General features: G+C 44.5%; 1 protein-coding gene across 2 annotated transcripts in view; it reads left to right on the top strand.

Moving 5' to 3' along the window:
• The first annotated feature begins 2,268 nt into the window (after positions 1-2,268).
• ILA (putative protein kinase regulator ILITHYIA) overlaps positions 2,269-22,695 on the top strand; it is a 125,595-nt gene continuing 105,168 nt past the window's right edge. Inside the window, exons 1-8 of one of the 2 annotated variants that reach the window (XM_086494064.1) lie at positions 2,269-2,527; positions 18,954-19,333; positions 19,413-19,547; positions 19,624-20,005; positions 21,272-21,418; positions 21,496-21,680; positions 21,759-21,885; positions 22,249-22,322. In XM_086494064.1, coding sequence (XP_086350190.1) covers positions 2,422-2,527; positions 18,954-19,333; positions 19,413-19,547; positions 19,624-20,005; positions 21,272-21,418; positions 21,496-21,680; positions 21,759-21,885; positions 22,249-22,322 — 1,536 coding nt within the window. In that variant the 5' untranslated portion in view covers positions 2,269-2,421. The remainder of the gene's footprint in view (positions 2,528-18,953; positions 19,334-19,412; positions 19,548-19,623; positions 20,006-21,271; positions 21,419-21,495; positions 21,681-21,758; positions 21,886-22,248; positions 22,323-22,695) is intronic. The other variant, XM_086494065.1, reaches the window with a different exon arrangement.

Genomic DNA, 22,695 nt, shown 5'->3' with positions numbered 1-22,695 from the left:
TAAAGACCAGCCAGAATATCCCAAGCTTGTTTTGCAGATTTTGTTGAACGAATGTGAGGAGTAATGGGGTGTAATGGTGTGCTTCACAAACAACACAATCAATGCATGAGTGTGCACATCCTTTACATCTCAACGAGCTTGTTCTGTCGTAGGCAAAACAACTCTAACAACAACAATCCTTGCAGCAAGACCTACAACATCCTCAACATCGCCTACATCCTCAGAACCAAGACATATATCAATGCCCTGCACAATATTCGAGACACCCTTTGACACAAGAACATGTTGCATCATGTAAGCCCACGTAGGATAATTGTCCCCATCCAATCTGTCCTCAACAACAAACATCTTGAACACATCTGTGTTGTTGTCAGCCATGGTAAATGCTGCATCTAATGTGAAAACTGCCCAAAAAGAGGAGAAATGAAGGGGGAGCAATACGTGCTATAGAGCACAAACCATAGAAGACTGTAAGGGACTTGTTATGCAAAAAATGACACTGACAAAAATTTTGCACAAAATGACAAAATAGCCCTTGCAATACTGCCTGTAGTGGAAATGGAGGCCGAGAGCCCAAATAAGAAATTTGAGCACACTGAGCTCTTCGAGCACACTTGAAATTTTTGTCGACTTGCGAATGCTCGCCAAAGCTCACAGAAATCGGAGAAAGTGAGCAGGCGTGTGCTGGAGCTGCTGGCGACTAAGCTCGGGAGGACGCAACCTGCTCTGATAGCAATTGTTAGAATTAGGGTTGCAAGAAAACACACACAGCTTGGAGAAGACGAAGGAAGATCAAGGCACACAACAAAGAGTGTATTACTTAGTGCGCAGTGGAAAGATGGATAGCCCTAGAATGAATGGGCGTATATACAATGCACGGGGGGAAAAACCTCCTAAAGAGGGAAAAAATGCCCCGGTGGTCCTAAGCTCATGCATTTGGTTTACTGCTATCTTGTAAAGATATTTTATGGGGATGAAGGGGAGCATATATGTCGTGTCCCAAAGGACTTTATTAGTTGGCCATCAATAGATATAGAAAGACTCAAGCCAAGGAACTTTTTTGAGGTCTCAAGTCCTTTAGAAATGTGGGTGGCATTAGATTCAATGATGAGCTAGGCCAAATAAATGGTGAGGAAGACTTTTGGGATTTGGTTATCTTTTGAAAGGAATGTAATGAAAATAGCTAAAGGGAACTTGATTATTATTTTTATGATGTGTCACTGGGTAGCATCTTTTGTAAGCTTTTTGATACGGTTGTATTCCAAGGCATTGAGGTGGAAGTTGCACCATATCGATGAACTTTTGGGATTGGTTATCTTTTGAAAGGAATGCAATCAAAATAGCTAAAAGGAACTTGATTATTATTTTTATGATGTGTCACTGGGTAGCATCCTTTATAAGCTTTTTGATATGGTTGTATTCCAAGGCATTCAAGTGGAGCTGCACCTTGATGAGCAAGCAAACTCCATGGGAATGCCATTTACTTGTCTCAATACCCTACCTTGCCATTGGATGATATATGTGCATGTCTCTTTGTGTTGAGTGTAGAGGACTATGGTAAGTTAAGGCGGTAAGCAAAGTTAAGGGCCATAGATAAAGGGGAACATTTAACCCAAAAATCTAGCATTCGATGGTGATGGTTAATTGGTGAAGGTGTAATAGGCATTGAGGATAATGCCAGGTCAAAAGTGCCCTTAACAAGGTGCAAGAAGACCTCATCATCTTATGTGAATATAACATCTAGATGATAGAGTAGTAGACTTGCTAAGGTGTCTAAGGTTAACAACGTACTAGAAAAAAAAGCTGATCTGTATTTGGGGGATAATTCTAATATGAGTGTCAATCAAGGTTTTGTAGGGAGCAACAACAAACGATAATAACGAGCTTTCACTCAATCGAGCACACTCCTTTCATAAGTAATTTTTCTTTTCTCTCTTGCCTACTCCTTTTGCACAGAGTATTCATTCCAAAGAGCAGTCTCTTCATTATTCTCATCGTTTCCATCTCTCACTACAAGTCGAAGGAGGACATTAACAACCACAACACCTTCCTTGACACATAGAGTGACATTATGACACATGCAATAGGGCACATTTTTTTCTCAAGGGAGACGTGGGCTTACATAGGGCGATAACTTCTCGTTGAATCTATTCTAAGATTAGTGGCAACTCTGATGATATTTTACTAATCTCTAACACCATAGTTTGAAATTAAATAAAGTAGCATCATGTGATTAGCTAATAGCTAATAGCAAAAACCTCACCACGAGTGGAAACCCAGTTAGGGAAGTGATTAAACCACGCACTCTCGTATTCATATACGACACCAGCCAGCAGCATCGACGACGTAGCTGAGCTCGTAAGCTTGGATCTCCTCGACCATACAGAAGAAGGGCAAGGAAGCTTGGTTACTTAGCCATTCATGGCCCTTACTCTGCAGGCTGCATCTCAAAAGCTCAGCACTCCCTCCGCCAAGCTGCGGATTGCCATTTTCAGGGCAAGCATTACTTCTCTCCTCAACAACCCAGGTATGCACTCTCTCTTCTGACTCTTGTTTGCGCCTGCATGTATTTGATTTGGAGCATATGTACGGTTTCTTACCACTTCTGCTTTTATGAAATCCTTTTTTTAAAGCTAAGCTTAGCTATGCGTTTTGGGCAATCGGCTATAGTCGTGCAGAACTGTCTTAATTTAAATTCTTGTTGCACACGCTTTTTCTGCATCTGTCAAGGTCAGCCCAAGCTCGTGAGCTGGTCTTGCTGCTTCAACCTTGGAATTCAGGAGTTCTCACCTTAGGTTTAGCTATCTTAAAGCATTTTCAGATCCAAGACGGATTTTTGATGTGACCGTTAAAAATACATGTCAACTGTCCAGTGTTCTCCTGATGGAAGATGCGGCCAACCTCTTGTGCAATCTAGGTTGAAAACACAGGACCCTCCTGTTTGCTGAAAATGCAGCCCAATCAGCCCACTCCTTGAGGTTGAAAACACAGGACCCTCTTGATTGCTGAAAATGCAGCCCAATCAGCCTACTCCTTGAACCCCCACGCTATAATATTGTGAGTTCGAATATTACCATGCCAGAGTGAAGGAGGAAGAAAGAGCCAGAAGAGGAGAAAGATCCAGAGACACAGCAGAGGCAAGAAGAGTCGATCCCATAGAAGATCCAGAAAGCACTTTGACGGTTCGGACGAGGATTCCTCTTGCTCGGACAGTTCAGAGTCTGATGAGCCGATGTTTGCAAAGAGAAAGCAATTTTACAGAGCCAACCAATATCATTCTCTTGAGGATAGGAAGAAGGAACCCATAGATTTTAAGGAGGGCAGGCAAGCAATAAAGTTTGACACTTTTTCTAGCTTTAAGGATACCCATAGAGCCCTCGCTTTCATTGAACATTTGATATTGCATACTCTAGAGGACGCTATTCTGAGCACTTCAAAGTCCGAAGAGCGGCATCCTACTTCAAGGGGAATGCACAGACTTGGTGGTCTACCCTGCTTCTACGGAGGGAGGCACCAACAAAGTGGCTTCAGTTCAAAAGAGTGTTTACTTCCTGGAGAATGTGCATTGACTACATGGTTCTCAATAAAATCACCATCAATAATAGATTCCCGACACCTAGGATTGATGATACACTGGATAGGTTACAGGGTTCTACTTATTTTAGTAGAATTGACTTGAAATGTGGCTATCATTAGATCAAGATTGCTCTTGGAGATGTTTACAAGACCACCTTTAAGACATCCTTTGGTTTATACGAGTATTTAGTGATGCCTTTTGGTCTCACAAATGCTCCTGCAACCGTCAACAAAATGATGGACATGATAATTTGAGAGTATAGGTCATTTGTAGGCACCTTTTTCGACGACATCATTGTATTCTCCAAGAATGAGACAGAGCATCGACAACACCTCTTACATGTATTTCTGAACTAAGGCAACATCGGTTAGTAGTAAATGAAAAGAAGAGTGATGTTTTCTTACCAAAGATTCACTTTTTGGGGTACATTGTCTCTGCGGAGGGTGTCAAATTAATTCTGGCCAAGATTGAGACCATAAAAGAGTGGCCAGAGGTGAAGAATGTGCATGAGATATACACTTTTTTGGGCTTATGTTCTTACTATTTGCGGTTCATTCGAAAGTTTGCAGAGATTGCTGCTCCTTTGCATACTTTGACATAGAAAGGGGCTCCTTTTACTTGGGGACTATCTAAGATTGCAGCCTTTAAGACTCTCAAGGAGAAGTTAACGATTGACCCAATATTGGTTTTGCTAGACTTGCAAAAGCCATTTGAGGTATACTGTGATGCCTGTGGCCACAGTCTGGGAGGGGTCTTGATGCAGGAAGGACATGTTGTGCCTATGAGAGCATAATGTTTTCCAGACCAGAACGGGTTACACTCTTACACAGTTTGGGAGGGGTCTTGATGCAGGAAGGACATGTTGTAGCCTATGAGAGCAGAATGTTTTCTAGACCAGAACGGGTTCCACAGATTTACGAGAAGAGGTATTGGCAGTTATCCATGCTCTTACACAATGGCGACACTTTTTACTTGGAGCCGATTTTACAGTGTTCACCGATCATTAGAGTTTACGATATTTCTTGTTGGAGAAACAACTTTTGAACAAGCAGATGCGGTGGGAAAACATTTTGTCACGATGTCACTTTCAGATTGTGCATGTTAAGGGACAGAAGAGTGTGGTGGCGGATGCATTGTCTCGTAAGCCATTGGTTTTGGCTATTTCTGCAGTTCATCATCACAGCTTCGAGGATATGGTAGATCAATACGCCACAGAGCCAGACTTTGCAGACATTTTTGACCAGTTACAAAGTGGGGAAGTAGTTGTGGGCTATTCACTCAAGGAAGGCTATTTGATGCGAAAGAACTTGTGTGTTACACAAGCATTGAGAAATAAGGTTTTGATACGAGTGCCACTGTCCACCTTTTTCGGGCCACCGCGGCATAGAGATCATCTCGAAAGGTGTGGAATGTTTTTTCTACTGGCTGAGGCTCAAAAAGGATGTGGATGAGTTTGTTCAAAGTTGTTTGATATGCCAAAAGGTCAAGTTTGATAGGCATAAGACACCAGGTCTTTTGCAACCTTTACCTATTCCTAGCCGACCTTGGGAAAGTACAGCAATGGATTTTATTTTTGATCTTTCCAAGACTCAAAGTGGGCATCATGGCTTTTGGACAATCATCAATAGATTCAGCAAGCAGGCTCACTTTATTCCAATCAAGAAGACGGTTAATGTCTTGAGGACGTGGCAACTGCTAATTACTGTCATGAGGACGTGGTAACTGCTAACCTTAGTTGTTGGTTTCTTTCCGATGATTTTTATTTAATTTTTGGGATCCTCTTTTTGAAGTCACAAATGGCCGGACATTGCGTGGCCAATGTGAAATGGCCGACGGCTGAAAGTTTCACTTGTAGTTGGGCATGGCAGGTAGTCACGAGATGGTCGGGCCAGTCAGCATTGGAATCCGAGCAGTTAAAGGGTGTCTAGGCTTGTACGGATTTCTGTGATTTGCACTGTTGACGTGGCAGTTGTACGGATTTCCATGATTTACGCTGACAGCTTTTGGGCATTGCTTTTGGACCAAATGCTTTTGACAGTGTCTATTCACTTTGTTTGTGGCCATTGTACTCTCTCACTAAAGGAACGGAAGGCTCTCCCTTCCGTAAGTAAAAGGAACCTTGAACACAATTCAGAGCACTCATCTTGAGCAAAGTTCAACATTCACTTCCGCAGCACCTTAATGAGAAATGTTGTTTTGGTATTGTTCGAACCTCGAACGACGTAGACAGGATGTTTGGGGCGCGTTTCTTTGTATGCTTGAAAACCTCGAACGATGCAGACAGGATGTTTGGGGAGCGTTTCATTGTATGCTGCGGTTTGGGGGGCGTTTGGTTGTAAAAGGCCTCTATATCTCTCAGCCCGGACCTTTTTAGGTTATGCGGGAGGAGTGATGAGGAAGTCGTTTAACAACTCATGGCCTAGACGTGGATGGTTATTTGTGGGGGAAGTTTTCATTGGCGACTTTATTTTTCTATTTCTTGTAATATGCATATGTGAGCATTTGTGTTGCATCGTGATGTCCAACCATTGAATATTCCTTATTGGATGAGATATTTCTGGGAAGTCAATGACCCAGGATATCAAGAGTTCCGATCTGGAATGAGACTCTTTATTGGATGAGATTTTTTTGGGAAACCAACGACCCAGGATATCAAGAGCTCCAATTTGGAATGAAACTCCTTATTGGATGAGATTCTCTTGGGAAGTCAACGACCCAAGAAATCAAGAGCGAATGAGAAAATTGATTGTCCCTTGGAATGTTCCTTGGAACTGAAAGGGGCGCCAACGTTTGGGGCCGATGCTCTCTTGGGGTGGAACTCAGCCACTCCCTGGCTCGTGTATTGTGCACTCTCCATCTCTTTCAATTCAGTTGTTATTTGAAGTGCTTAAAGTTGTTCAGTCTGTTCTTTCTCCGCTGCCACGTGGTGCCCGTCCCCCGTGACAAGAGCTCCGTCTTGAGGTGTGCTACCTCAAGACGGAGGTGTGCTACCTCTTGCTGTAATTTCTTCATCTCTCCCATGAAATATGCTTCCCATGAACTTTGGAGTTTGATGGGGGGTAGAACAAGTGGGGGGCTCGAGGCCAGGGTGGCTGCAAAGGTTTTCTGTTTAGGGGCCATGTTGTAGAAGCAGGAGTGCTGGAAATCAGCCCTTGAAAAGCCCCCTCCCCCCCTTCCCTCAAGGGGGGTATTGAGGTTTAGTTCCTAGCGGGTGTGTAGAGCTAAGAGATTGCACAAGCTGAAAGTGTGCAAACTCACAAGCTGGGCGGGGCAGTTGCGGGTAGATGGGTTGAAGGGCCGAAAAGATGAGGCGCACAGACGCGAGTTGGGGGAGGTGCAGAAGCGCGAGAGTGGTAGGTGCAGGGGACAAGTGCGAGAAAGAGAGAGCGCCTGTCATAAACTACTGACGTGTCAAGCCACCGAAGAATGGAGCTGACTTGCAGGTCTCGCCCAAAGGGCCTAAACCCTAAGAAGAACAAGCAATAACAGAAGAAGAAATCCTACCAACTTATGGGACCCCGTTCGATGGGGCCCAAGTGACAAAGGAATAAAAATAAAGCTGGAGTCTCTCACACACACACACACAAAAGACTTGCTCAGAAATTGATGACCTGGCAGCTGTACGGACAACCCGGAGTTTCCACTGATAGTACTGACGTGGGAGATTTTCGCAAAATGCGATGACAGTGTTGACGTGCCAATTGTACCGATTTCCGTGATTTACGCTGGTAGCTTTTGGGCATCTCTTTTGGACCATATGCTTTTGAGGATGAAGCTTTTCACTGTAAATGATTTTAATGGCCAAGGGCCTTTAAATATGAGGCTAGGGCTCATTCTCTGGCATGCTTCTTGGAGAAGGTGCAGAGTGTGGAGTACCAGCTTGTATTGTGTTGATGCAATATAAAGAAATATCGAAAGGGTGCCAAGGTTTGGGGCCAATACTCTCTGGGGTGGAATTCCGCCACTTCGTGTCGCGTGTTCTCTCTCTCTTTCTCTGTCACAAGACGGGCACCACGTGCCAATAGAAAAGAATAGACTGAACAAACTTTTAGCACTTCAATAACAACTGAACTGAAAGAGAGACAACACGCGACACAGAGTGGTGGAATTCCACCCAGAGAGTATTGGCCCCAAACCTTGGTGCCCCTTTCAGTATTCCTTTATATTGCATCAACACAATACAAGCCGGCACTCCAGACTCTGCACCTTCTCCAGGAAGCATGCCAAAGAATGAGCCCATGGCCTCATATTTAAAGGCACTAGGGTCCAAAAGCAATTTACGGTGAAAAGCCTTCAAGCTCAAAAGCATATGGTCCAAAAGCAATGCCAAAAAGCTGTCAGCAAGACACCCGTGGAAGATCAATGCAGTCTGGGTGTGATGGCTAATTTTACTACGCCAGAATTTTAAGAGTTCCGATCTGGACGAAAGGAGAAGTCGACTCCTTGATCAAAAGAGGCGAGAGGAGAAGCCAACTCCTTAACAAAAAAAGAGCAAAGTGATTGTCCCTCGGAATTCTTTTGAGCTAAGTTGAGTTGTTTTGCAGATATGATGTAATCGTGGATGATTGCTTTCTTTCAAGAAGGGGGGATGTCACAAACTGCTGACGTGTCAAGCCACTGAAACGGAGCCAACTTGCAGGTCCCGGCCAAAGGGCCTAAACCCTAAGAAGAATAAGCAACAGCAAAAGAAGTCCTACCAACTTATGGGACCCCGTCGGATGGGGCCCAAATGACAAAGGTATTAAAATAAAGCTGGACCCTCACGCACACACAAAAGACTGGCGCAGAAATTGTTGATGTGGTAGCTATACGGACAGCTCAGATTTTGACAATGCCGATGTGGCAGATTTTCGTTGATAGTGCTGACATGGCAGTTGTATGGATTTCCGTGATTTATGCTTGCAGCTTTTGGACCAGATGCTTTTGAGTTTGAAGCTGTTCATTGTAAATGCTTTTAATAGCCAAGGGCCTTCAAATACGAGGCTAGGGCTCATTCTCTGGCATGCTTCTTGGAGAAGGTGGAGAGTGTGGAGTACTGGCTTGTACTGTGTTGATGCTTATAAAGAAATACCGAAAGGGGCGCCAAGGTTTGGAGCCAATACTCTCTGGGCTGGAATTCCGCCGCTCTGGGTCGCGTCTCTCTCAGTTTAGTTGTTATTGAAGTGCTAAAAGTTTGTTCAGTCTGTTCTTTTCTATTGGCACGTGGTGCTCGTCTTGTGACAAAGCCTTCTAAATTTGCTGAGTGTAAGTGCCATAAGTTGCAACTCGCTTGTAGTTTTTACTCCTCATAGAGAGAGAGAGAGAGAGAGAGAGAGAGAGAGAGAGAGAGAGAGAGAGAGAGAGAGAGAGAGAGATGACATGATATATAAACGCCTTCAAGAGGCCAAAATGACCTATGAGACCAATTCGTTACAATCTGGTGAATCTAATACCATGTTTGAGTACAAAAAGAAATACATAAAAGAGATACTAAGATGAATCTAAAAGTGCTACTAGCTGGAACTGTTTGGGGTATGTGTGATATAATGGGTGGTGAGTCCATCCTCATTTGCACTTTGGGTGTCGAGACAGTATGGCTCGAATCCTCTGATGTGGTCTCCGTCGATGTTGTGAAGCTTCTCTCCTCAGTCGTGGGCGTCTCGATCTCCCTAGCTCTAATGCTCAGTCAATGAGAGTACCACAGGTGTGAGTATGAGCTGAGCTTTGCAATGGTGCCTGCTCCTCTATCTGTTCGGTGTGTGGTGTGAAGAAATTAGTTATCTGTCTCTGGGATTGTCTCTCTCCATATCTCCTCAGTAAACCGTTTCTGTGTCTGTGTAACTCAAGTAGATATAGCCAAGACATCTCTGGTCTTAATAACTCATGACTTTGGAGAAAGGTCTGAAGCCTTCTCCGAATAGACAGTGGAAGCGACCCGGTATCTAGTAATACACTGTGCACTGACATATATAATGCATCTCAGTCTCTGTCTCTGTCTCTGTATGGCATAGGCGGCATATCCTGCTGCCTACTAGTATCCCGCGGAACCTACCAGTCTCAATCTCAAGCTCGTGTGAAGATGTCGGTATCTGACCAATGGCACACCGTAATCCATGAGAGAGATGTGTATCCATAGAGCTCGGTCGAAATCACAAACCCATCCTGTGTGAGTTGGAGAAGATGCTCTCCATAGAAATTCATCTTCGTGCCCAACTCTGGCGTCGGCTCTATCCATGTCCTCTTGGTGTCCTGCTGGATGAGGTCTTGGCGAATGAGTCTAGTAATCTCCACCCGTGTAAGAGACAAAGATGTGGTGCATCAAGGGAGTACTGGAAGGGAGGTAATCTGCCCATGCAGAAGCTATGTATATGGAACCATGATGACATCTATGCATACCAGCATGATGTGTCCCCCTGTAAAGCTAACTGTTTGGAGGACGCTGTCACAAGACGGGCACCACGTGCCAATAGAAAAGAGCAGATTGAACAGACTTTAAGCACTTCAAATAACAACTGAACTGAGAGAGAGAGAAAGACAACACGCGACACGGAGTGGCAGAATTCCACCCTAGAGAGTATTGACCCCAAACGTTGGCGCCCCTTTCGGTATTTCTTTATATTGCATCATCAAAGTACAAGCCGGTACTCCAGACTCTGCACCTTCTTGAGGAAGCATGCCAGAGAATGAGCCCTAGCCTCATATTTAAATGAGCCCTAGCCTCATATGCCAGAGAATGAGCCCTAGCCTCATATTTAAAGGCCCTTGGCCTAAAAAGCAGTTTACATGAAAAGCTTTCAAACTCAAAAGCTTCTGGTCCAAAAAGCAATTTACATGAAAAGCTTTCAAACTCAAAAGCTTCTGGTCCAAAAAGCAATGCCAAAAGTTGCAAGCGTAAATCACGGAAATCCGTACAGCCTGCCACGTCATCATGCCAGCACAATTTTCGGAAATCAGCCACGTTGTTGGAGTTTTAAGGTTAGGGTTTCTAGAATTAGGGTTTGCAGGTTTTAGGGTTAGGGTTTTCAGAATTAGGGCTTCAGCAATTAGGGTTTCCAGAATTAGGGCTTCAGCAATTAGGGTTTCCAGAATTAGAGTTTCAGCAATTAGTGTTTCTAGCAAAAAATAGGGTTAGGGTTTTTTGCACTCGAGCAACCACGTCATCACTTTGTGACACTTCTTCTGTTGCTTGTTCTTCTTAGGGTTTAGGCCCCTCGGCCGGTAGCTCCGTTCTTCAATAGGTCGACACGTCAGCAGTTTGTTACAGACGCAAGGGGTCAATGTGGCATATCTGTCTCCCATAAATTAGAGAGAAGAAGAAGAAGAGGATTTAATGTCGTAGGAAACTATCCCAAGAGACCTCAAAGATCTATTGGACGAGAGTTGAACTCAAGACCTGTTATTCAAGAGGGAAATGGCATAACCAATCTACCACACTTGAGAGAGAGAGAGAGAGAGAGAGAGAGAGAGAGAGAGAGAGAGAGAGAGTCTATTAACGTCCTGTTGAGGCCAAAGCTGACCTATAGGACAAAACCGATACATCTTTGGTTACATTCCACTTCGGGTATCATAAAAGGAAAATAAGTGCATGTGCAAAACATAACCTCATTGCTCTCATGAGAGCCAGGTTTACAATGGTAAGAGATCACCGTGTGCATAATGTGTACATATATAGAAGACCTAAGTCCATGTCTTTGTGGGAATGGATGGATTCTTGAAGTCTCGGATAATAGCTTTTCCTCCTCTATACACTACCCATTTTCCTTGCTTCCTTGCTTCTCTGATTTTATGATATGTTAACGTCTTCAAAAGGCCAAATGACCTATGAGAACAATCCGTTACAAACTTGTGAATCTGGTACCATGTCTGAGTACAAAAAAAGAGATACTAAAATGAATCTAGAAGTGCTACTAGGTGGAATTGTGTAGGGTATGTGTGATAACTGATACAACGGTTGCCCAATACAAGAGAGAGATACAATGGGTGATAAATCCATCCTCATCTGTACTTTGGATGTCGAGATAGTACGGCTTGAATCCTTTGTTGTAGTCTCCGTCAATGCTGTGAAGCTCCTTTCCTTAGTCGTGGGCGTCTCGATCTCCCTAGCTCCAATGCTCGGTCAATGAGAGTACCGCGGGTGTGAGTATGAGCTGAGCTTTGCAATGGTGGCTGCTCCTCTATGTGTCCAGTGTCTGGTGTGAAGAAATCAGTACTCTGTCTTTGGGATTCTCTCTGTGTGGATCTCAGTAAACTCTCTCTGTGTCTCTGTAACTCAAGTAGATACAGGCCAACACATCTCTGGTCTTGATAGCTCATGACTCTCGAGAAGGGTCTGAAGCCTTCTCTGAATAGACAGTGGAATCGACTCTGTATCACGTAATACACTGTGCATTGACACATATAATATGTCTCTGTCTCTGGCTCTGTATAGTATGCCGGGCAGTGGCATGTGTAGTGCAGTTCTGTTTTTGGCTCTAAGTTACATAGGTGACATATCCTGGCTCCTGCCGGCACCCCTCGGAATCGGCCAGTCTCGATCTGGAGCTGATGTGAGGATGTGCGTATCTGTCCAATAGCGCATCTTATCTCATGAGATAAGTGTGTATCCATGTATGGTGGCCTAGTCACAAAGCCGTCCTCCGTGAGTTGGAGAAGATGCTCTCTGTAGAAGGCCATCTTCGTGCCCAACTCCTGTGTCAGCTGTATCCATGTGCTCCTGGTATTTAGTTGAATCAGATCCTGACGTATGAGCCTGGTGATCTCTGTCCGTGTGAGAGACAAGGAGGGTGCATCCAAGGAGTGTTATCCATGTTGAGACCATGCGACTGGAACCATGATGCCATCTGTCCATACCAACATGCTGTATCGCCTTGTAGAGCTAGTTGTCGAGATGACTCCAGGGCAAGCCGAGCGTATCTGTCTCTGGGGAGATCCCATAAACCGTGCATAAAGGAAATTGATCTCGTCAGTGCCTCCACCACGAGGGGAGGGGGGGGGGGGGGGGGGGGGCGGGGCGGCTAGCTCGGCTTGGATAATCTCATGTGGTACTCAGGCCTTAGCCCGAATCATCCGAGTGATCATAGAGACCAGAGGCCTCTCCATACATCTCCATCCATCTGTGTTACTAGATCTCCCATGGTGGTCTACTGAGGGTCCCCATACCTGAACTCCATAGAGCATAGCTGGAGTCACTAGAGTGTCAAAGAGCCATAGCTTTGTTCACGGTTCCTGAAACTGAACGTGCGAACACATCCTCTCGAGTCCTCCCAAAGCTGCATATGCTCTCGTCAGTCTAGTCTTTGATGCTCTCCTTAGTGAAAACACCGGTCCACTGAATACTACCCCAAGATATGCATCTGTGTACTCCACAGTCTCCTGGCCATACATAAATGTGGGTGCCGACCTCCTGACCCACTGTGGTGTGGTGTGGTGTTGAACACCATAACCTTGGTTTTTCCCAGATTGACCGACAATCCACTGTCATGAGCAAATGTATGCAGAGCATCCATATGACGCTGCATCCCCTCTGAGGAGTCTGAAATCAGCACAATATCATCAGCATATAGTAACAGCAGAATCCATGTCCCTGCTAGCTAAGCCCCCCTGTCTCCCTGCCGCTCTACATAGTTTGAAAACTCATCCACATACATCCCAAAAAGAGTCAGGGATAGTGGGAATCCCTGCTTTACTCCAACAGTGGAGTGGACCATGTCAGACATTCCCTCAGTGGTGCGTACCCGTCCCATCACTGTCCTGTATAGAGCCAGAATACCCTATATCAGCTCTGTAGGCACACCCATGTCCGGTAGTCTGTGTATAAGTCTGGCTCTCGGCACTGTCTCAAAAGCTTTGCGGAAATCCACAAAGCTACAATAGATTCTCTTGCCATGGTGTCTACCCTCCTCAATAATAGCTCTGAGTGTCAGAATCTGGTCAAGAGTGGAGAAACCTCTCTTGAAACCTGCTTGCCCTGGTGCTCTTATTCCCTCTCGCTCTGCCCATCTATTCAGCTCCTGCTCAAGGACGGATGCATACAACCTAACCTAGCTAATGTGTGGCCAACCATGATGGTGCGATAATTCGCGGGAATCATGGGATCTCCTGACTTGAAAATAGGCAGAATCGTGGACATACTCCAGGTCTCCGGGAAGCCTTCATACATGGCTCGATTAAACATCATAGCCGGGAGCTCTGCAAGCATATCCCTGGCATGGATGAAGTGCTTTGCTACCAGACCATCATGATCATGCGCTCTCCTTGTCTTCATCTTGTCAATGGCTTTCCTTACCCTCTCGGCAGTAAAGAAAGAACATGTCTCTGGGCATGTCTCTAGTGGGTCCAGCAGAGGTGGTTGCCCTGATGCTGTGTAGAGAGATGTGGCATATTCCCCCCATGTCTCAGTGGAGGTGACCGCGGGTGGTGGTGAATGCTCGTGGAATAGCCTCCATGCTTCTCTCGAGTCCTGACTTATAAATAGCTGATATAGATCCCGCTCTAGCTGAGATAGATAGGCCCTTTTCTTTCGTCGCTAGGCGGCGAAAGATAATCCGTGACTGTCGATGTGTGGTAATACCCATGAGCACTTCCCTCTGTAGTTTGATCCTCGTCTCTTTGCACTCCTCATCAGACCAACTGTTCTGGGGCATGTTCCCAGATCGTCTCCGTGTGGGCTGACTGTGGGGGTATGCCTCTGATGCTGCATCATGGAGCGTCTCTGTCAAAATCTGAGTGAGTTCATCTAGTGGCCGTCCCGGCTCCTGGGTGCATAGCTGCCTGTATATCTCATCCATGTACACAGAATCCGTCTCTCATGCAGGTATACCGAGTGTGTATGGGGACCCCACCTAATGGAGCTGTGCTGAACTGAAAGGTCAGGATGAAAGACACGATAGCATGATCAACTGCTACTCCAACTGGCCTAGTGCCCACCATGAAATCCTGAAAGCATGGGATGAGACCTGGCTGGGCCATAACATAATCCACTGTGCTTGCACCATGTCGGTGTGGAAAGCAAGTAAAACCTCCAGCTGTCGAAAATCTTTGTAGGCCATTCACAATGGCCAATTTGTGTGCGGTTCCCATATCTATCAAGTATCTACCATACTCAGTGTATTCCTCATCTTGTGATAGTCTGGATAGACCCATCTCTGTGACGTCGAGCTCCCTGAGCATCTCTTCGGAAGTATCATAAAATATTGTTTGGTGGTGGGCAGTCCTAGCATTAAAATCCCCTAGTATGATTATGTCACCATCCTTGGAAAACTCCCATAGTCATTATCCAAAATAGCAAAGGGGGATTGTCCTCTAGGTGATGCATATACTGAAGTACTAGGAGGAAAGTAACAAATAGCAATGTAGAGGTATCTGCCCGTCTCTGCCCTGAGCCTCACCCACATGTACCTAGCGTGTTCATCCTTGCGTGCTATATATATCATCGGCTGCAGTTCCTCCCTGAATAGAATTGCCACTCCCCCTGAGCCCCGTCCTCGATGCTCCGATCTAGTCTCTTGTCTGCAGGCTGTCTCCCATCTATATCCGCTCACCTGTGGCATGGATTGTCCCGGTGCTTGATTCGTCTCAGAGTAGAAAATGATGTCTCTCCCCATAAAGCTATCCTCAAAGGCCCCTACATCAAGACGGAGTGACCCGTTACAATTCCAGGTTGCCATCTTTAGTGTGGTCCCATAGGTCTCGCACCGTCATGCGGGGTGTCGCTCCAATATCACCACCTTTCCATCCTTGTAAAAGGCAATCTTCCCCTTTTCCCTTGCTGCTCTTATTTCCGGCATTACTTCTTGCATATGAGCAATCTGCGAGAGGGTGAGGTCATCTCCAAGAAAGATGCCCGTCTTCTTTAGAGTCGCTCTCTTCTTCAAGAAGTCTTTCTTCGCTTCCATGGAGGGGAAGCGGAGAATGAGTGCCCTTTCCTTCGAGGTTTCTCCTTTGCTCCCACTTTTCTTAGTGCCCACTCTCCAAGCCCTTGTATGCGTCTGCTCGTTGACCCCCACCAAGGTCATGAGTTCTTTCACCTCTTTGTCTACATTATCTTGGTCTCTGAGGCCACATATCCTTACGTGTAAGGCCCGCACACGTCTCCTTTGCTCCTCTTCGAGTGTCAGGTTGATGATGGTTGTTGGTGTGGGGGTGGGAGTTATTTCCTTGCCTTTCCCTTTCTTGACAATCTTGATCCATTTTTCGGCCTTTTCTGCTTTCTGCTGGGTCTTTGTGATGACATCTACCCACCCACGAGGTCGTCATTTCTTTTTGTTGCTCCCCACCTTCTTTGATGGCCCGTACTTGTTCCTTTATCGTGTTAAGCTCTTCAATGACAGAGGGTTGAAGTTCTCCCTCTTCGAGGACATTCTGCGATCGCACCTCTGCAAGCTCTTTCTTGAGTAGTGCGATTTCCTCATCTTGTGCCTTCACGCGATCTTCGAGTGTATGTATCGTGCTTTCCTGTGCTGCCATGCGTGCGTCGAGGCTGTTAATAGTACCTAAAAGGTGGCGGTTGATCTTGCTGATGGACTCGCTCAGTTCTTCTTTGCATTTTTGGATGGCATCCTCCACCGGGTCATCCTTGCTATTTGGCTTTCTCATGATTGAGAGGCCGCGACAAACCGGAGAGAGGAAGAGTTTTTTTTTTCCCTCTCTCTATGCGGACAGAGTCGCGGGTTTTATCTCTCTAGGCGGACATAGTTTTTTTTTCCCCTCTCTCTCTCTCTCTCTCCACGCGAGCAGACCTATTCTCTCTCTATGCTCTCGGATTTTCTCTCTCTACGCATTCTCTCTCTATCCTTGAAATCCATCCACTCTCTCTCTACGCCTAAATTTCTCTCTTTACGCTAGGAAAGACCACTCTCTCTCTACGCTACAACTCCCTCCTCTCTCTACGCTCGTGCAAAAGGGACCATTCTCTCTCTGGGGGGGGGGGGGGGGGGGGGGGGGGGGGGGAAGCCAAAGGTTAGGTGAGGGTTTCGGGGAGCGGGTTGTAGAGCGCGTGAGGGCGGGTGCAGAGCAGCCGCGAGCAGGGGCGGTGCAAAACAGCGCGAGCAAGGGGGGGAGGACGGGCGGGAGGAGCGGGAGAGAGGCCTTTGGCTGAAGGTGGGCGCGAGGGCGGGTGCAGAGCAGAGAGAGAGAGAGAGAGAGAGAGAGAGAGAGAGAGAGAGAGAGAGAGAGAGAGAGAGAGTATCCACACGAGACATGGAGTGACGGAGATCCACTCCCAAACGACACTTCCCCACGTGTGCCCCTTTCGGTATTCTTTATATTGCTTCGAATGCCAGAGAGAGGGAGCCCACACAACACCTTGGCCTATCCAAAAGTATGTACATGAAAAGCATTGCATCTAAAAGCATCCAGTCTAAAATCTGGTCCCCAATATTTGCAGCGTAAGTCAGGGGATAACTAACGCAATTTGCGGGCTTGTCCATACAACCTTGCCACGTCATGATGCTCCACGCAATTGTGTGTGTGCGCGCGCGCGTGTGTTTTGCTTTATTTTAGGGTTTAGGCCCCTCGGCCAATGTTCTACAAGTTGGTAGGGTTAGAATGTGTCACAAGACGAGCACCACGTGCCAATAGAAAAGAACAGACTGAACAGACTTTTAGCACTTTAATAACAATTGAATTGAAAGAGAGAGACGACACGTGACACGGAAAAGCCTTCAAACTCAAAAGCCTACATGAAAAGCCTTCAAACTCAAAAGCTTGTAGTCCAAAGCAATTCCAGAAAGCTGCTAGCGTAATTTACAGAAATCCGTATAGCTGCCACGTCATCACCCAACGCAAAACGCGGAAATCCGTACAGCCTGCCACGTCATCATGCCATTGCAGTTTTTGGAAATCTTCCACATCATCAGTTTTTGCGTGTGGATCCTGCTTTATTTTAGTTTCTTTATGTCACTGGGGCCCCATCGGACAGGGTCCCCATAAATTGGTAGAACTTCTTCTTCTGTTACTTGTTCTTCTTAGGGTTTAGGCCCCTTGGCCGACATCTGCAAGTTGACTCCCTTCTTCAGGGCTTTGACATGTCAGCAGTTTGTGACAGAATGTTTAATACTAACCCTTTTTGGGTTCTAGGTCCCTCTGCCGTCGTCAGTGAGTTGGTCTTTTCTTCTTCTTTTGCTAGGGTTTAGGCCCCTTGGCCGGAATCTGCAGGTTGGCTAGGGTTAGGATCATCCCCCTTCGTCTTTAGTGGTTGACGCATCAACAATGACACATCAACAATTTGTGACAGAGTCAATCCTTTCTATCTTTGTAGTGCTACGAGTGTTAGCCCTATCAACTACCTTTAAATTCTTTAAATACTCTCTATTTAATGCTTCTTTTAGTGGTAGGCTTCATCATGGCCGAGTCTACCCTCCACCTCTAGAGTAATGAGAGAAAATCAGTATGCAGATATTTGTATTGATGTATGCTCTTGTGTTTGTGTGTGTGTGTGTGTGTGTGTGTGTGTGTGTGTGTGAGCATATGTTGGTAGGTAGTTCTAGACCCACTATTGGGCTTTGACGACATTACTTGGGATGTTGTAGTGTTTAGTCAATACTATGCATGATGAATCTGAGCTTATCTTGGATTCAACTAGGTATATGTTGAGACAAAACTATGTTCGAGGACTCTTCTTGGCAAGGGAGGCTGTTTCTGATACAGGAACAGACAATGGTTGAAGCCAATTACTTTATGGATATCAGATAGTTTGCAGTTTTGTTTGAGAGTCAGTTTAGTGAGGCCTTGGGGTCGAAGAGATGTGCATCTTGGTACCTTCCCTTGGCGTTTGAGGTGGACGATGAGTCGGTCCCTCCCTCCTGTCTTACAGTATGGTTGTGCTGTAGATCTGCATCCCTTTTTGGGGTATGCCATTAGGAAATGTTAAGAGTGGATGCAAATGATTTTGGAGGCACAGGCACAGCCTAGGGGTTTCACAGTCCCTTGGCTTTTGTGAGCTGCTACAGGAGTTTTTTATAGCGGATGATTTATATCAGCCAGATACACAGCACTAGACTTTGTGGTTTTCACTACATCTGAGGTGGACAGAGCTTTGGGCAGATTTGTGTAGACTTGATCACAGCCCAGATAGCTACATTTCACCACCTGATTAGAGTATCTTTATCCCTAGATGTATCTTGTGGTTTGTTGTGGGATTTTTCCCCATGATCTCATTGTATATCTTTTAGGGGTTTTCCCATATGTCTTGTATATGGACCTACGGTTGATTTTATGTAATGCAAAAGGTTAAAGTTGCACTTTTATTGCAAAAAAAGAAGAAAAAAAGACAAAACTGTGTATTTGCCTTAATGGACATCAAATGGATACGTAACTAAAAACACCAAAGAAAAATTTTGCATTTTTTCCAGTTATTGTGAGAATGGTTTTTACTGATTTGTTTAAGTGCCTTTTGTAGACGAGAATCTTACTGAGCATGCTACATCCTTGGCGGACTTGATTTTTGAGACACTATATCTTTACGATGACCGGGCCTCTCAGGCAGCTGTTGAAGTTGTTCTTGCAAAAGCCTTGAAACATCCACAATTTGTGAAAGTGTTTGTAGGAATGCTTGTACAGAATGCAGATAGATCTACAAAAGCAGGAGCCTTCTCTGTCTATTACAAATTGTTTAGGTGGTCTTGTCTATTACTGAGATGGAACCCTGGGATTTCAACTGCAAAGGTGGCATTTTCAAAATTAGCTGCAGTTCAGGGGGTTCTTCTCTCCTCTCTGCTTCATGCTGCTTTTCGAGTCAAAAGGGCAACAAGAAGTGTCTTTTTCCGCACATTGATAGAGGTACAGTTTCTTTTAGGTTTAACAGTCTAAAATATGTTTGGTTTGCAATGCCCGGTGAATGTGCAATGCACTTGTGTAGGTTCAAGGGCTGTTTGAGCTTTACACAAATGAGCTGAATGGAACACACCTGAGCGCATATGCACTATGTGGACTGACTGAAATCTTGCTAGATTATTGCTCTATGAGGTCAACGGAGCTTTTGGACAGCCACAAGGTATGAGAGGCTTAATGGTAAAATTTTGTTGGACACACTAGAGCTTGGTCGCAAATGCCATCTTTTGCTTGTGCAGGAATTGTTTTTGGATCTTTACATTAAGGCAGTGTTGAGCTCGAAGGAAAAGCCTTCCAACGCTTTAAGCCATGCATTTACACCTTTGTTCAAGAAGTTGACACATGAAGACTTTGGAAAGGTTCTTGTACCTACTGCTGTTAAGATGCTGAAACGTAATCCCGAACTGGTGCTAGAGGCAGTGGGCATTCTTTTGAAGTCGACAGTTCTTGATTTGAGTAAATATGCTGGTGATATTTTGCCTGTCTTGTTGGTCCAAGCACGCCATAGTGATGAAAGCAGGAGAAGACAATCTGTCGAAGAAATTGCAATTCTTGCTTCGCAATCAAGTGATCCAGATGCAATATCATCAATGGTTCAGTTAATAAAGTCAGTTATTGGGGGTACGTCATAGTATCAACTCTCTTTGATTGTATCCCCTTACCCAAATGTAACTAGACATAGAGATAAGCACATACCTAGCTAAAAACTCATAATTTTCAAAAACTCATTATTCTCTTTGGATACTATTTCTTTGACACGTTCAGGTGTGTGCAATGATGGTTGATCATGCTTTCAAGTTGACAGACAATTATAGTTTGCAGGTCTTTTCTGTAAGAAAGATTTGTTAATATTTTCTCCGGATTCTCCTCTTATCGTTTTTTTTTTCTATAATTAATTTTCTGGAAAGAATTCGGCCACGTGCGGGGGGGAAGATGAGATGTGACTATTTTCTGAAGCTTTAGCGTCTGGCAATTTTTTTTTCTTCAAAACATCTAAAGATGAAAAAATGCTGGCTGGATAGTTGAATAATTTGGGAGCAATGAAAATCCAAAACTATTGGAAAGCCAAAGCCCTTGCATTGCCAAAATAAGAGACTTTTCTGCTGTTTTACAAACGTGTTCGTCTTTTCGACATTGTATTTCTTTTTTTCTTTCATTATATTCAGTCTTTCTCTTTTTTTCCTTCGTGTTTTTCTTACTTTTATGTATTTCTTTCTTGAAGGAGCGACTAGAGAGTAGTATTTGTTTTTTAATCAAGAGAGCCAGTACATTATTATGTTATAGTAGGCAATTATGGCGTCGAGGGTAGACCAGGTGCAACGTGTGAAACCCTGTATTTGATTAAGAGTTTTGTAATGATTCAGAAATCAAGTTCAGCAAATTGTTTGCATGCAAATGTAATTTCATGTCTGGTAGTACATTTTTCCATTGTGCCTGCTTTCTCTAGGAAGAGTGTACTTTGCCATCAATCACATGACTAATGTGGTACAGCAACCTAACAGTAAAAACCAAAGTTTGAGGTCTGATGGTATGTGCCTACATCTTGGTGTACAAGCATGACACAAAATACCAAGTAAATTTAAATATAAGAACTTATGAACAATGCAAAGGGCTCAATTCCCATGATTTTTGAATTTTGTGATGTTTTATACTGGCAAAGAGCCCAAGCAGTTGATGAGCACTCGCTTAATGTTGCGACTCATGTTTTGTGTCGTTGTATAAATTGAAAAATGGCCTTACCTCTGGTTAATCAGACCACACATGAGGGGTTCAGACAGATTTGTTTGTTGTTTATGCTTCTGAGTTGAGGCTTATACTCTATGTAATCTTTCTGTTGTATGAAATTAGAGTGATTGAATGTTCTGCCTCTTGATATTGTCCATCCAGGCTCTGAAGGAAAGCTCTCTTTTCCTTATCAAAGAGATGGAATGATTAATTCTTTACGAGCCCTATCCAGCGCACCAGGTGGAAAGACATTGACTCAATTGGCAGCAAACGTCTGCCTTTTTCTCATGTCTCATTATAAAGAAGATGGTATGTTTGAAACTCAATTGAATGTGCTTTGGTTCCTTTTGATGGTTATACTTGACTTAATAATCCCAACTTGCTAGGGAATGAGGAGGTGCGGTGTTCCACTCTTATGGCTTTGGGACAATGGATTTCACGAGCGGGAGATCTGGCTCCTGATGGTGCAGCAGCTTTTTTCTTGGCTGGCTTGAAAGAGAAAGAAAACCTTCGACGATCTCATTTGCGCAGCCTTCGCTTGGGTTTTCAGAATTCTCAGTTTTGTATGAAGGTAAATATTGTCGTCATTATGGAAGATAAATTTTCTTACTGTACTGCTGGTTACTGATTCCAGCTCATGCTCTTTCAGATGCATCCATTATGTGAAACTCTGTTAACCGTCAGTAAGAATTGGGCAACAAAGCCCTCACAACGAGTGGATTGTAGTTATGCTCTCCTTATATTGTTTCAGATTGCATCAGTTGATGTCAAAACCGGTACTCTTCACTGCCTGTTACATTGTGCATCATATGTTGGAAAATTTAATAGATATTAAAACTTGCAATCCAATAAATTCAAATAACTGCACATTTTTGGCACTTCATGTTGGTTACTTGGTAGTCAAAGCAGTGCACAAATGCCTTTTGTTGGCTAGAATTGCAATCTTATATCTGCTTCTTGGTTCCTTGGTAGTCAAAGCAGTGCACAAATGCCTTTTGTTGTCTAGAGTTGCAATCTTATATCTGCAACCTGAGGAATGAAAAACACGCATTGCGTTTAGGGCATTTTTTCGTGATGTCCTAGTGCTGAAAATCTGAGATGGATAAAATATCTGTACATTTTGTTTGTGTTTTTTCCAGATGACAGGATAGCAAAGGAGAAGCTTTGGGCTTTGGTTCTACAAAAAGACTCCAGCATTTTTTCTTTGACTGCGGTAACAAAGTGCACACTCTTGGATACATGATCCAATGTATTTTGATATTTTTTTGATTTGCTTGTTGGAAAGAGTATGGATGTGTTTTGATTATGCTTGTGGCCGTTGCATATTTGACATTTGCAAGCCTGTGTCAGTGTTGACAACACCTAATATGGTGACTCCTCCCATGTCACTTTCCTGTTTGCAACGGCCTTGTCTCTGATAGCAAGAGATGATTGCAACCAATCTTTGTTGCGTCTCTTCAAGAAGGAGGCTCCAATCATACGGCATATCAATCCTCTCTTAGAAATAGTATCCAGCTGGTCCCTAATATCTTTCCGAGCTTTCGGGAGGAGCCATTGGACTTCTTTGCTGACCCCAAAACCCAATC

This window comes from Adiantum capillus-veneris, chromosome 21 (assembly GCF_014529385.1).
Source record: "Adiantum capillus-veneris isolate H3 chromosome 21, ASM1452938v2, whole genome shotgun sequence".
NCBI classification, from domain to species: Eukaryota; Viridiplantae; Streptophyta; class Polypodiopsida; order Polypodiales; family Pteridaceae; genus Adiantum; species Adiantum capillus-veneris.
The sequence above is the reverse complement of the archived record's forward strand: the minus strand, read 5'-3'. Positions and strand labels throughout refer to the sequence as shown.